The 15,094-nt window shown below is 41.5% G+C and overlaps 2 protein-coding genes across 5 annotated transcripts in view; one reads left to right on the forward strand and one right to left on the reverse strand.

The window, feature by feature from the left end:
* The first annotated feature begins 3,721 nt into the window (after positions 1 to 3,721).
* sp5l (Sp5 transcription factor-like) lies at positions 3,722 to 6,407 on the forward strand. Its single transcript, XM_071476197.1, has 2 exons — positions 3,722 to 4,166; positions 4,540 to 6,407. Exons 1-2 carry the CDS (start codon positions 4,113 to 4,115, stop codon positions 5,572 to 5,574), a joined length of 1,089 nt encoding a protein of 362 aa, XP_071332298.1. The 5' UTR covers positions 3,722 to 4,112; the 3' UTR covers positions 5,575 to 6,407.
* A 971-nt stretch (positions 6,408 to 7,378) lies between these two features.
* Positions 7,379 to 15,094, reverse strand: part of arhgef25a (Rho guanine nucleotide exchange factor (GEF) 25a) — a 45,296-nt gene continuing 37,580 nt past the window's right edge. For 2 of the 4 annotated variants that reach the window (XM_071476199.1, XM_071476201.1), the window contains 9 exons: positions 13,920 to 14,009; positions 13,255 to 13,347; positions 12,740 to 12,790; positions 12,548 to 12,625; positions 12,227 to 12,418; positions 11,792 to 11,972; positions 10,725 to 10,954; positions 10,363 to 10,497; positions 7,379 to 9,412 (listed from right to left, as the gene is read on the reverse strand). In XM_071476199.1, coding sequence (XP_071332300.1) covers positions 9,293 to 9,412; positions 10,363 to 10,497; positions 10,725 to 10,954; positions 11,792 to 11,972; positions 12,227 to 12,418; positions 12,548 to 12,625; positions 12,740 to 12,790; positions 13,255 to 13,347; positions 13,920 to 14,009 — 1,170 coding nt within the window. In that variant the 3' untranslated portion in view covers positions 7,379 to 9,292. Of the gene's footprint in view, positions 9,416 to 10,362; positions 10,498 to 10,724; positions 10,955 to 11,791; positions 11,973 to 12,226; positions 12,419 to 12,547; positions 12,626 to 12,739; positions 12,791 to 13,254; positions 13,348 to 13,919; positions 14,010 to 15,094 lie in introns of all 4 variants that reach the window. The other 2 variants (XM_071476198.1, XM_071476200.1) reach the window with 1 other exon arrangement.

Raw genomic sequence — 15,094 nt, forward strand, 5'->3', positions numbered from 1 at the left:
TATGATTTATGCTTTAATTTGTGTTTGATTGGATTCAGCATGTTAGAATTTATCATTTTTATTTGTTAGTGTGTTAAAGCCTTGAATGAAATCCCTTTACGCAATGAAAGCTACAATGCTTATAAGAAGAAATAAAATAATGAATTATTGATCTGGATAAGTTTAAGGTGCTTTTGGAAATAAAAGTACTTTACCAGACCAAAAAATTATAATTATGAAATGAATGAATAATTTAATAGGGTGAGGTATTCCTCCAGAATTTATTCAGTTTTGTGATTAGACACCGAAGAAGAAAAACAGTTGTATTCATCAGTAAAGACATTTTGAAAATGATGTCATATTAAGGAAGATATTGAAAAGAGAGATAACATAGAGGATATGTTATCGAATATGTATCTGAAGAGATGAACTGGTGCAACTAATGAAATAATATGCCGTCACTGAAGTAGAAAACTGCATGATTGATGTCAAATGGGCAAATTGTCCAGTCTACAGCAGTGAACCTTAAGTATGCCTGAGCAATTTAAACATCAGTCTCTGCTCAGTGTTTCCCTCTCAAACACTCCTCAGTAGGAAACAGGAAAGAGACTCCTGAATGAGGCATCAAATCGTTGCACTGTAAAGTCCAGCTGTTGGTGTTGCTCCTCATCCCAATGAAACCGAGTGTCATGGTAATTACGTCCCATCTTGTCCTGTCTTGGATTGCTGAATGGTTAAAGAGTGAGGCACAACAGTTAGCAGCAGGCTTTTACATGCTGTCTGTCTCATCCATTAGGCCACATTTGTCACATGAGGGCCATTGAGTCAGCACAGTGCTGTAAAACTGGCTTTTTGACATGGCCACCAGTACAAAGGCTGCTCTCCTCCGTGGCTGCCCTTTTCGAGTGCAGATGGTCAAGACAGCTGGGACAATTTAGTGATCTGAGGCTTTTAAACTGCCCCCCAGGCATGATAAAACCAGCTTGAGTAGCCACTTGCATATTCTATGTTCGGAGCTTAAGAGTAACATGATGCCTGCAACAAAAACAACACCATTTGTTTCTATAATAGGCAAAAGAACTAAAATCTCGTCCTGAACTGGGAGAAATCAAAACATTAAACTATAACAAAAAAAACCCTTTAAAGTTTTAAAATCTGTTCTTTTTTCTTTGATTTATTTTCTGTCTTTTGCAGTTTGGAAATAAGTGCATGAGAACGTCTGTATCTGCTTGTTGGGTCTGTGTCAGTTTTGAAGTTGAAGTTGCTGGTAGCCACCCAGTCAGAGCAGCCTGCAATGTATGACGGAGTGGACCTGATTACCAGCAATCTCACCAGCTGTTTAATGAACACAGGGACCTCTTTCTCTGGAAATGAGTTTTCCCTTGAAAACTGTGGAAGCCGTATCCAGGTCTATTTAAATGAGGTAACATGGGGAAGGTAAGCACCACCACATGAGCATTGTTTTCACAGTTCAAAGTGAGGAGAGAGTACTTTGCACTTCAAAGCCACTCATCTGGGAAGCAGTACAGTGGGGGTGGGGTGGCGTGGGGGAGAGGGGACAGGAAATAAGAATCAGGGTAATTAACAACTTCTGCTCCGTAATAAACCAGAGACATAGTGTACCTTCGCCTGTGAGATACACTCCTATTTTCATGTCCTCCTAGCTCTCTGCCTTTGACTGCTCTTTTCTTTCATCCAAAATGTTCACTTTTATTTGAAATCAGAGTGTTTTTCACATAGCTGTTGGAGCAACATCGTGTTTGTTAAAATTTGAATGGGAAATTTGTGTCATAAAACATCAACACTTTTTTAATATTATAACTGCAGTTTTGATCTGCAGATGTTGGCCCTTGCTGAAATTATTTTGTCAAATTTGTATTTCAAGCCAAATGTATTCGGAAACAATGGCATAATTCTTTATAAAACTTTAAATGTAATATTAATCTGGTATAACGTCCTGTAAATATTTTTTATAAAGAAATAGTATCATTATTATCAGTAATTAAAACACAGATTTTCAGTGTTGCTCTGTTTTTTCCCCACCTAAAATAAATTTAATCTTTGTGATTTATTAACAGGCTGCAGCTAAACTCTGCAAGTCATTGTGAGTCTGGTGAAATCTTTTGTTTCAAGCTGATGTGTCTCCTTGTCAAGGACATAATGTAGGTTGCACTCTATCCGCTCAGCTTTGACACCAGTAACCTCGAAAGGCCTCACCCAAATGGTACAGTTTAGTGATTATCTTCACTCTCTTTAGCTTATTTATTTAAAAGTTGTTAATTCTAGAGTAGCTACGTGGAATACAAGAAACCTTACATTTCTGTTCAAAGCCATTTATAAAGTATACATTTTGTTCAATTCTTTCTCATTTTAGCTGGGTTCTCCGAGGGGGGTATGTTTATTTAAGGATCACAGTCTGTAAAACAGAGAGAACTAGATAAGTGAGGAACTGGCAATTTACATGAGAAACAGGTTCCCAGCCTGGATTTAAACTCTTAATATTGTAATGGTGAACAGATTTACAGAATGAGATTAAGCCTCAATCTGCATTTAATGGAGCACATCTGAAGTGGCCTCTACTTGAACTCTGAAATGTGAGAATGTCACACAGGGCAGCCTATTTGACGTGTCACCTACTGGTGAGAACTCTGAGGCTTTGATTGAGTTTTATCAATTAGCTTTGTGAGGGAAAATATTCTGCCTGTCTTCAGGGAGAGGCTGCATTAAGACACAGAAAAGTTTGCCATGTGCCATCTTGAGAAAACGAATAATCAAACAGTAGCTAAATAAAATAACCCAAAAAAACTACCCTCTGTTAATTTATTCATCTCTGCCCCAAAAACAGTTCATCCACCAGGTAATGAGTTTAAAAGAATGCGTGGATTACCTCACTTAAGCAGAATTATGCGTGTGAATACGGTTTCCTATGGTGAAATTGCTGGTTTAACTAAACCAAAATGTTTGTATGTGTTGATACCAGGAATTTCATTTACTCACCTTTGCGCCCTGTCCTCAACCTCTCCGGTGTTACGTTTAAGCAATCACCCTACTTTGTTGCATTAAGTGATACAAGATGTATGATGTTGAAAAGTAAGACTGTACTTTTATGCCTTCTTGTAAAATATAATATTGACGCTTGTTCGTCTTGTCTTGTATTTGTTGACTGGAGATCATACTTTGCCCAACTTTTCATTTACCACAGCATCATTTATTGTTGCCACAAATAAAAATCTATTTATTCACTCTCTTTAGTTGAATTCCCACTGTTGAGTTGAAGCAGTATGCAAATACTCCCAGAGTGAAGAATATTTTTTGACTAAGCAGGCTATATTAATCTTAGATCTTTTAACAGACTAAGCATTTTGTTCTTGCGCAAGTTGCTGAAACACTAGAAATGTTTTTTTTTTTTTTTTTTATTTTTCAATCATGGAGGTTGAGAGTTGTTGTGTGTTTATTTGAAAATAAAAGAAGTGGCACATATCACAAGAGGTCCAGAGAAGCTAAATTAGGTAAGATACTCTGTATCATGCCTCAAATCTTTTTTTTTTTTCTTTCTTTTTTTTCTCAGAACAATTGGAGGAGGAGTCAATTCTTGGGGTCAGCATTTGGTTGAAATTGAGTGAAATTATGAGTAGCCCACCCCTTCACCTAACAACCCCCCCCCCCCCCCCCCCCCCCAGCCCTCCTCCCTCCCTCCCTCCCTCCCTCACATCTCCTCTCTATTGACTGGCTCTCCTGCATCATACTGGAGACCCCGTTGAGAGGATCTTTTCTCTCTATAAAGAGAAGATGCAGCTCAGGCGCCTCTGAGATGATCGCAAGGATTTATTGCGCACTTCTCTCTCCCTCTCACTTCAGACGGGCATCCTCGGCTGCTTCAACACCAAGTGACCTGGACTGCTAGCATACTATAAAAAATAAAAAAATTTAAAAAAAAGGCTATTTACCGACCGGACTGAGAGGACATTTGAATGACGCGGGACTTCCCAGTCTGTCAAAGTGTCGGAGTGATCCAAGACCTGAATGTGAGCATCTTTTTCTCCCGCGTTGAGAGCTGTAGTTGAGACTTTGTGCGTCGTCTCCTCCCGGCGCAGTTTGTGTTGCAGGTGCGTGGAGAAGGAGCGTGAGGACAGATGGCTGCGCTGACGATACAAAGGACTGACAACTTTTTGCACACCTTCTTACAGGTTTGTTGTGTAACCATCTTTATTGATGCATTGCACACGGATCTACCAGTTATCCGGTTTTGTAGCGGTGAAAGGTCTCCACCACTTGTGCGTAATGAATGAAAAGGCTTGACGCCTGATGAGTGTGAGATGATTCAACTTGTTGTAGTGGTAAAATAATTTGGGATAAATTCAAGTAAGTAAGTAATGTTTAAATTAGATATTTACAAAACTGGTCGTTTATTTAGTTTACATGGAGTGTAGGTTTCTGAACGTTCTAATGAGAGCTTTATATAAAAGGAAATGTTTATTTAAATGTAAGTAGATTTAAAACTTTAAGCTGTCCTAATGGTGGCCCATGTAATCTGATGTGTGTTTGTGATTTACCACGCAGGACCGGACGCCCAGTTCCTCTCCAGAGGGAGCACCTAACGCCCTCTCCTTCCTGGCCACCACCTGTAGCCAGGCCTGGCAGGTGGGAGGCTCTATGGGCTCAGAAGGTTCCCAGTTCCCCTATGAGGGCACCGTCAGTTCCACATCGGGAATGTTTCAGCTCTGGAGCAACGAAATGACGCCCAGCACAGCCCTCAGCACACACCAGATGACCTTCACGGTACCCAAGGTGCAGTTCCCTGGACACATGCAGTCTGGCCTGGGTCACCATCATCATCACCCCCATCACCACCACCACGAGCTGCCTCTCACCCCTCCAGCTGAACCTCCCTCATCATATTCCTTTGAACTGTCCCCTGTAAAAGTCTTGTCCTCGCAGCCACAGGCCAGCGGCCCCTATTACCCTCAGCACAACAGTGTGGGACAAAACTTCCCCAGCTTCCTCCAGAACTCCTCAACCAGGCACCACCTGCCTGGAGGCCATGTGGAGGAAGGGCAGCAATGGTGGAGCCTACCCCAAACCAACGCCACCCCCTCCAATCATCCCTTCTCCCTGGGCAGACAGCTTGTTTTGGGCCACCAGCCCCAGATAGCTGCTCTTCTTCAGGGCACCTCCAAGGGGCTGCTGAGCTCCACACGCCGCTGCCGACGCTGCAAATGCCCCAACTGCCAGGCAAATGGCGGAGGTTTAGAGTTTGGAAAGAAGAGACTGCACATCTGCCACATCCCAGAGTGTGGCAAAGTGTACAAGAAGACCTCTCACCTGAAGGCACATCTGCGCTGGCATGCCGGAGAAAGGCCCTTCATCTGTAACTGGCTCTTCTGCGGTAAAAGCTTCACCCGTTCAGATGAGCTGCAGCGGCACCTCCGCACACACACGGGGGAGAAGCGCTTTGGGTGCCAGCAGTGCGGCAAGAGGTTCATGAGGAGTGACCACCTCTCCAAACACGTCAAGACCCACCAGACCAGGAAGAGCCGGTCTGGGCAGCCTTCACAGAGCACGGACCCTCTGCTCACCAATATCAAGAGAGAGTAACCTCTGTGGTCCATTGTTTAAAAATGATAATCAACAATGAACAGACTGTGACTTACACTTGCTGCCATAGGTTTGCACTAGAGGGTAAGCATCAAGCTCCCCAAACCTCTTCTGTTGTCAAAACCCTATTTTTGACTTCAAGTAGTACCATAAAAATATATTTAGAGACCATTTTTAATAAAAGTAATTGTGAGCTGCTTGAGGCAAGCCACCTTTAAAGAAAACTTGAAACTTTTTTCAGTGACATTGTGAGTGTTTTGCTGCATTCATTGTACGTTTCAAGATGCCACAAATTTCACTTGGAACAACACTGATTTTATGCCTTTAAAAATGTGTCTAAATTTCAGCTGATTTGAAAACCAAACATTTTTCGAGCTTCACGATGTAAATATTTTATCTCTGTGAAAGATGTGGCACACAGGAGCAAAATTCCACGAGGCTTTCGTTAATATTTCTCCTCATCACCATGTTCAAAATAAATGAATGCCTTAGTACAGTAAAATGGTTGCTGTATAAAAATGATCATTTCTGCTCTGAATAGGTTCACAATGGAAAATTGCCTGCACTGCCGTTGGTAATTAGGTTCTTATTCCAAAAAGATATCCTAATTTGTCTGCTTCAGGGTGGGGATTGAAATGTAAACATGAGAGTCTCTGATCAACAGATTTATCTTGTTTGCGCTTAAGCAGCAATGTAAAACACCACTGCTCCGGATTAGCAAACATTTGAACACATTTTAAGTTCTTTGTAAACTATGTATAAATATCATGAACAATTTTATTGGGGTTATGGCCGCATGTAAATTTTAATAAACACTGTCCTTGCTGAAACAATTCTACTGTTTTGAATTATGTTATTTTCTTACATCTTGACGATCGACTGTGAAGCAAATATCTGACTGACAGCAGGAGTCATTGGTTTTAACCTTCTTACCAGCTCCTCCAGTGAATGTGTGAATTTCTGAGAGTGCCCCAGAGCTCCTAAAGATCTAACATTTTATTTAAATGATGATTCGACTGCATTCGGAGTACAAAGGCTGCTCATTGTGCCTGTGGTGTGAAGGAAGAAGCTCCTAAAGAAGACCTAACATGGTAGGCTGTTCAAAGATTTTCACACCTCAAAGTAAATACTCATCCTATTGATGGGGCTGTTTGTCTCGCCTGCTCCAATCAAGTTCACAGTCATGTGGTTTTTTAATGAGTGTTTTCTTTCTCTCAATGGAGAAGATTGAGTCAACAGATGCAACAGAGGGCACTGGAGAGGAATTCCCTGTGAATGGGACCCCTGTTGCTGAGACCCCCTCAGTGGTGACAGGAACTCCCTTTGATTTTGCACCCTTGTGAAAGTTAATACCCCCTTCGCCCCCCTCCTTCTGCAGCCTCCATATATCACAGCCGTGTTACGATCGGTCCTGCTTTACTGCCCAGAATGGGGCTTTATTCAGAGGCCAGCCAACCAGATGTCTGCTCATCCAGGGGTTTCTTCTCTTTGTTTTTAATCCTGTTTGAACTTTGTCCAAGGGGGATGCTGAAGCAAGCAAAATACTTTGCCTCTGTCTTTGTCAGAGGTCTCACAATGGAGTCTGAGGACCTCCACAGCAAAACTAATACTTCATTTGAATATTAGTTCAGCTCATAAGAAATGAACACACTGTGAGAATATTTATCAAATATTTCCACAAAGTGAGTGCAAAGCACCACAGTACATATCCAAAGAAAAAAGGACTGCTGACTTTAAAAGTATACAGGGTTATTTTGATCAAGCCAATGCAGAGAGATTGTGTAGAGAAGCACAAAGACTACAATCAGCTTCAAAAAGACACTTTTTATTAGATATGATACAACAGTTTCTACTGAGTCAAACATGGCATTAACCAACCGTCTCTTGGTTTTATGTCCTTGCTTTTGGTTCTCTGTAGTGGTATTCCTTTGTGTGACATGCAAAACTGCCTGATCAGTAATTCCCATTAAAACTCACCAGTTCACATTAACTGCAGAGTAAAGATGCAGATTCTGTGAGATGGCTCAGCTCACCTAATGTCTCACCTTTCAGTTACTTAGAGTAATTTACTGTTGTTTTTTTGGACAGATTATCAAGCAGCTTCAATGTAAGCACTGAAATATGAGGCCTATTGATCTTTGGTGCAGCTGTATGGTCCAACTACTGTAAACTGGAAGTCAAAGCCTTGTGGGGACCTCTACTGGCCACAAAAAGAACTGACCTGATATTGATAGGATGGCCCCCTTCTTCTTCTACTCCGCTCTCCTCTTTTTGTCACTTAGGCATTACAATCCAGATAGTAACACAGGTATCTATGATTGTTTTGTAAGAGTAGTGGCAAACTGAACCATTTAGTAAGAGCATGAAACATTTGAGTGGTGAGCTGCAGTCATTTTTGGCACTATTGTCTGAGGAAGAGGGTACATGCATTATCCAGCAACATATTATCCTTCATTTCAACCAAATGGAGTAGTAACAAAATTTCTTGGTATACTCGGGTCATTCTTCATCTTACAAATGGAAATGTTTGATTGCCTTTCTGGTATGTACTGCACAGTATTTAACCCATGAGGGAAAAAGCGAACAGAGATTATAGAAATGGTGCACAGCCTTGACATGACAACAGTGGACTAATAAAACAATCAATATTAGTTTAAACCAATGCATTTTTAAGGATATGACCCAAATCTACTCCGGCCTGGAAAGAACGATCTGTGTAAAGTTGCATTGTGCCAGTCAATCACCAAGAAGATGTTACTTGCAACACTTTGGGTCAGCACAGCAGTCCCTTTGAATGCACCTATCTAGCAACTCCTCAGGAGTTGCCCAAAGAGCAAAAAGTACTCCGTAGTGACGTCATACCCACAGATAACCTCCAGGGGGCTCCCCCATGCCTTTTTTGTCCAGATCAAACAGGGCCAGTCAAACAGAATAAGAGAGCACAGAGGCTCACAGATGCTCTCAACACTGTGGCAAGAAAGAAAGTTCTTCACTTTCAGGTGAAATTCGAGTGAGTAAAGTCCTTGTGGCATGTTCACATCAAGTGTTCTGCCTTTTCCCGTTCTTGTCAACATAAACAGCAAACTCAGTTGTCAGCAGGGGAATGACAAAGTATATTTACGTAGCTGTACTTGTCTTCACAATGGGGCATCAGAGAAAAAAAAACTTCAGCAAGAAAATTTACCAGAGAGTACAAGAAAAGCCACTGGCACCCCTTGCACACTCTCATGCACACAAACACATCCACACATCTTTGCATAAACATACATTCAGGCACACGCGTAACTCCAGTGACCGCCCCAATTAGGAATGGATAATTCTTTATCAAACAAATTCCCCTTGCCCTTTGAAAGAGAGAAGAGTATGATATACAAACTCTCGAAAAGGTAAAAAGCAGAAATTGTCATAACAATGAGTATTTTTTTCACTCTGAGCCCAGTAACATCCCACTGGGTGCTGCTCATGTACAATGAAAGTGGCCAAGGCTAGTTGCCTCCCTTTAAATGGCTCTCTAAAAACAGGAGCAAAGTCATTTTATGGTTGCATTTCATAATTCCTTCATATGTTCCTTCAGGTTTCTTCATCTTTCTCCAGAAATCATTGTTGAACCAGGTACGGGTCCAGCCTGGCATAAAGAGACAGTAGACAAGTCCTCTTGTCTGCACAGCTGTAGCATTAGCTGCTGTCCTCCTGACCCAGAAGACGGATAGTGTGAGATTCATAGGTCATCCTCAGCTAGCTGAGCCAGGTTGCTAGGCCGTCGTCCAGCAGAGGGACCCGACACCGGACCCTGGCTCCCATCAAAAGCCTGACCCCTTCGGCAGCCCTCTCCTGCTCTCTGCTGGGGAGAGAGGGAACATTCATCACACAGCTATAAAATATATCCATGTAATGCACTCAAATCAAACTCATAATCTACATACCAAGCATTTAAAGAAAATGTGAAAAAAAATTGTATATCAGCAATTTTTCTTTTGCAGCCCCAGTCTAAGAAATGCATTGGCCCAAGCTCCATCTATTCACAAGTATGGGAAATGATTATCTGTCTTTGATAGGCATCTCTCTCTGACTTCCTAATCTGGCTCAGGCTGCTTCCTGTTTGTTATGTGCCAAACCTATCCAGCCTGAGAAAACAGAGAAAGAGGTGGAGAACAACAACTGCTAGTCTGTCAACACGGTCCCACTGAGGATAAAAGCCCCGTGATCACAGAGGGACACATCGCTAATAGTCAATGTACAGCCCAACAACAGGATGCTCCTATTGTTGGCTTCCCGAATGGTTAAAAGGTAAGGGCGGACAGGCCTGACATTTTGGAAAATTTTATATTTCATGTAAAACACTGTGATGGTGGAAATTCTCTTTGCTGTATTAACCTAACTGAAACAAGTGCAACAAACATTACATTCTACTACCCTCCAGATTTGTATCAATTCCCGTTTCATCCAATAGGGGGAGGAATAACTCTTCTTATGACTCAACAAATCTCCTCACTTTAAGTGTGTCTAAATAAATAGTTACCATTAGCTTAAGTCTTTTATCTTTTAATTAACATTAATGAGCACATTGGAATTACTGTTAGAAGTTGTACAATGGCCCATTATTTCTGAAGTGCTTAGCTTCCTGAGGTTTGTTTTGTCATTAATTTCCTCACTGCTGCTGTTGAATAATGGCTGCAAGAGAACCCAGGAGCACAATGTTCAACTATGTGCAAAATAGTTATGTTTTAACTGTAATGCTGGGGCCCCCATATAGACACATCTTTCAATATATGCATGCATATACACTACCTGTGCATTTTGTGTGGTGGGTGTGTACAGCCCATTTGACACAGCTTGACAGTTTGGCTGCTCAGTGAAGCCCAGTTGGACATGTGATGGAGAAACAGTGTGGGAATCAGCAGGGCACAGCTGGACCACAGTGGGCTGCAGATGCAAACCACAGGTAAGTCATTCAGTGTTGTAGAGCATGCACACAATACCATTTGTTGTTTTTGATATTTCATTTGTGCAAATCCCAGTCCCGCTGCCAAAAAAAAAGCTTAAGATAAGCGGGCCTGGCAGTGTGTCAGGTGTCACATAGACAGAAATTCTGCATTTGAGTGGGAAGTAAGTAATGCAGGACAGTGAAAGAGACAGCTAAAGAAACCTACGTCCCGCAGTGAGTATGTCTCGCTGGGTCCTTGGCCCTGGCCTTGGCTGGGCAGGTAGAGCGTGGGCAAGGAGGTGTTGTGAGAGTGAAGGGAGGGCAGCTTATGGCGGTCAATAGAGGCGGAGGAGTGGGGCCGCAGAGCACTGGCAGCAGACAGAGGGGGCCTCATGCTGCGGCCCAGGCTATTAGACTTGCTCTCTCGCCGCTGGTACTCAATAGGTGACTGTAAGGCTGGAAGACACAGAGAGCAGAGGTAGTTCTTATAAAGCTCCACTACTGATCCTAAATGTTTTACAATTACAATTACATTTCATTTATTTTGTCAGTAACACTTTATATAGTGTTTATTTAGTGGTAAACATAAATATTTAAACACACTATAATGTAGCTGTAAGCAGATAAGGACATTTAGGTTTATCAATGTACAGTATTTGACAACAATTATAACTTTTGCAATGAAAACATATTTTTATTATTGCAAGTGTGTTTTACTATGTTGTCATTCATTTATTAATACACCAGCCTCCACTCATGAGTGCCCACAGGGGGAGTTATTATATGGATAATATAATACGTTATATCTGCTGACAACTACATCATAGTGTCGTATAAATAATATATAATTGATAATTGATTTATTAAACTGTTGGCATTTTTCTGTGTTGCACAAAGAATTCAGAAGGCATAAGAGGTTTAAGACCATTGAAGTTCATTTTGACCATTAAAAAAAAGAGGAAAAGTTACAGATAATAAAAAATACTAAAGTATAGTAAACGTATGATATACCTTTTCAAAATGTAGATTTTCTAAATCAAAATTCTAACACTAAATCAAAATAATCTGAATAATGATACTATTCAAGCTGTAAATAGTAAGAAAAAAATTGGCCCAAAGTCCAAATTCTAAAAAGAATTTTGGCAGAGATAACCTTCCATACAACAAAACACTGATTCAGCTGCATTTGAGCTGACAACAAAGACATTCAACTGAAAATATGCTGAGCTGAAAAATGATTTGTGGATTGGAGGGTTATGGATTGAGAGTCTTGAGCATTCAGCCGGGACTCACCATTGAGGAAATTGCGCTGGGTTTCCAGGATCTGAACCACATCATTGACCCAGGCCCTGCAGATCTCAGGGGAAGAGGCCTGCAGCTGGAAGCGCACCACGCTCCCATCAGGGTTGCGTGATGTCAGCACAAAGCGAGCATCATCGCCGTCCACACTGGGCTCCACCCCTAGGCAGCTCACCTGGAACATATCACAACTGAGGAGTGAGGAGTCCATCCTGCTGAGTTGCTTGTTAAATACTTCACTAACACATGCAAGCCTCTAAAAAGTCCCTGCTGTGGTATTATGTAACATGTGCTGATTTGGGCAAGAATTAGTGTGGTGTGAATCTGTTGTGTAACTTATAACCTGGGAGTAACATGCACTTTCTCATTTTTAGTAATTTATGATACTAAATCATGCTATGTGGCTGATCTGAGTTCACCGAGGTTCACCTTTATGCTGTTCTTGAAGATGTATCCAGGGAGTGAGAAACCTTTCTTCCTTTCGATTGGCTCACTGAAGATGACCAGCTGCTCAAACAGGAAGACCCGTCTTTCCTTGGCTCGTGACAGGAAGCCACTGTCCTGCTCGGCAACAGTGAAGGTGTCTTGCTGGAGCAGTTTGCCCTGGGCTGTTATCTTCCCCTGGTACCACAGTGAATTGTAACACAACAAACAGAGGAAGTGGTTGTAGTGCAGTTTTCAAGGACTGAACAGTTGGCATGAGAAATGTTTAGAAGGCTTTGAAGGATGGTCTAAATTCCTGAGACGTACCTCGAAGCCTTGTAGTCGGCCCACATTCATCATGTCATTGCAACGTTTTGGCACAAAGCACATCACTTCTACTGCTTTCTGTTGAAAACAGAAAAGCAAAGTTGTTATGAAGAGTTATAAAAAAGCATGAGTTATAGCACATACAAACAATTAGAGCACATACAAAACATCACTTCAAACTTGGACACCCACCTCCAACTCCTCTGTGTCCATCCCAGCTTTGGTGTTATACTTCAGGAAGTCCTGCTCAAATAAACACAGCATGGTTACCAGAGCATTCCAGGTTTACAGCTCAGAGTAAGATGAGGACATCTGGTGGAGTATTTATAGGTGTTGAACCCACCTTTCATTTGAATGCCAAAGGGCAACATTTTATATTTAGTTAAAGTTTTTATACTGGAGATGTCATTTTATGATCATCTTTAAAGACTTATGCATAAATGTATAAATCCATGGTATGAAGTATGGAGTCTCATTATGTAATTTGCCTCTTCCTCTCTGACTAGAAAGTAGCCTGAACAGACAACACACCCTGTTTGTCGTCAGTGCTTCTGCACAGACGGGCGTATGCGTGTTTGTGTGCATGTGTTTATGTTTACAACCTTGTGACTGACCCTGCTGTGTGTCAGACAGCTGCTCAGTGAAGACCAGTATGTGTGTGAGGTGTTGGTGTGTGATCAACAGCACAGCAGTGTCCTGCTTTTCACCTTGAGCAGCAGCTGGTACTTCATGATCCTCTGGACAGGTTTGATGAGCAGGTCATTGAGCTGCAGCCTGTGGCCCAGCTGCTGCCGTAGTTCCTGACATCGGAGATGGACACAACAACACAACACCAGTCAACATGACAGTCATAGCACAAAACATGGCAGCTAATGGCTATAATTCCTCGAAGACAATATATCACAGGGATTATACTGTTTGTCTATTCGTCTTATGTTCGGTGTCAATTAAAACGAACCAATCACAATCTGAATAATATATGGCAGCTGAAAAGACACCTGCATGGCCACATGTAATATATAGTACAGGAACTATTATCTATATGCCTGAACGGTAGGTGACCAGTGTATCATATGAAAATGTTTGTCTTCAATCAGTAAGTCAATCGAAAGAAAATTAATCAAAATCAATGTTTGAAATTGAATTATCATTTCAGTCATCATTTCAGTCTCAACTAAAAATCCCAAACATTTGCTGGCTACAGGTTTTCATAAGTGGGAATTTGCTGGTTTTCATTTTTTGAAATTGAATATTTTCAGTATAAAACAATCAGTTTCAAGATGTCACCTTTGACTACTATAAAACAGACTACATAATGTACAATCAATGGAAAACAGGAACAAGCTAGTAAAATATATTAAGAGATGCTCACCTCAAAGTACGTCTCAATGTACTCTGAGACAATATGTTCCGACTTGGGCTTGTTCTGACAGTATACAACGTACATATGCAAACGCCTCTCCTGCATTACAAGCCAAACAAACAAAAATCATTCATTCAAACCTTTGATACAAATTAGCCACAAAGAGATGAAGAATTTGCAACTCCAACATGAGCTTGACTGTGTAAGAAATGTATCTTTAGTTGCAAATAAATGAAAATGCTTTTGAACTAAAGCAAAAACACCAAGGATAAATGCGGGGTGTGTCGGGTTGCTGTTTGGGATGAAAAGGAGCAGGGCAATAATGATTCGTCTCAGAGTCAGGGGTCTTTGAAGCTGACTCTGTCTGGTTAGTGCCCACTCTTCTGTGACTAATTGGTATGGGAGTGCAGATGTGGCAGTCCTGAGCACCCTAATGGAGTTACATGTAGATGAGCATCAGGTTATGTATAATTTACCCAGGTTACCCTCAGTGTAACCAGAGCCTTTTAAAGGCTGCCGGTATAAGGCTGTACCTAGCAACAAGCTGCTTGTCTCTGTAACCTAGAGACCAATGAGCTGCTCCACCTGAATATGGACATTGTCTAATACTGCAGATGACGGCCGCATGTGAAATACAAGGGAGTGTACTGTGTGTGCATCTGTCTACCAGCCTTCTGTATAAGCGTATGACTGCATGTTTACATGTGTTTGTATGTTGCATGTGTGTGAGCAGCCACACATGTTGCGTATTTGTGACAACGCTCTTGTTAAAAACACATTGGGCTTTCTGCTTTTCATTAGGGCCATGTTCCTAGTCTGCTTGGCTTCACAGTTTGACAACACGCTCAGATTTAGTTACAAGTTTCTTTATTCCCCCACAGGCTTTTTAAGTTGATTATCCAGTGGGCTGAGCCTTATTGAATTGTTTAAAGAGAGAGAGTGAATATAGCAAAAGAGAGACACAGACATTTAACTTCATCATCCAATCAAGTTGGTCAAATTACACATCACATCAGCTCAGTCTGCATGTGCCACCACTTAACCAATATACATGAATCTAATTTTGCTCCCATAAGCCCTGTGACCCTGGCTCCTTTCTATTCTAAGAACAATATACTGAACAGTGAATCTTTCTTGCATGCATTGCTTTGCCTCATCCTTGAGTCAAAATATGTAGGAAGAAG

This window comes from Trachinotus anak, unplaced genomic scaffold (assembly GCF_046630095.1).
Source record: "Trachinotus anak isolate AG129_WGS33_773 ecotype Australia unplaced genomic scaffold, CSIRO_AGI_Tana_v1 ptg000004l, whole genome shotgun sequence".
Classification (NCBI taxonomy): Eukaryota; Metazoa; Chordata; class Actinopteri; order Carangiformes; family Carangidae; genus Trachinotus; species Trachinotus anak.

Bases quoted from the DNA above. Each gene is read 5' to 3' on its own strand.
- sp5l (XM_071476197.1), top strand. From the start codon at position 4,113: ATGGCTGCGCTGACGATACAAAGGACTGACAACTTTTTGCACACCTTC. The intron at 4,167-4,539 runs GTTTGTTGTGTA...TTTACCACGCAG, and splicing joins TTTTGCACACCTTCTTACAG to GACCGGACGCCCAGTTCCTC.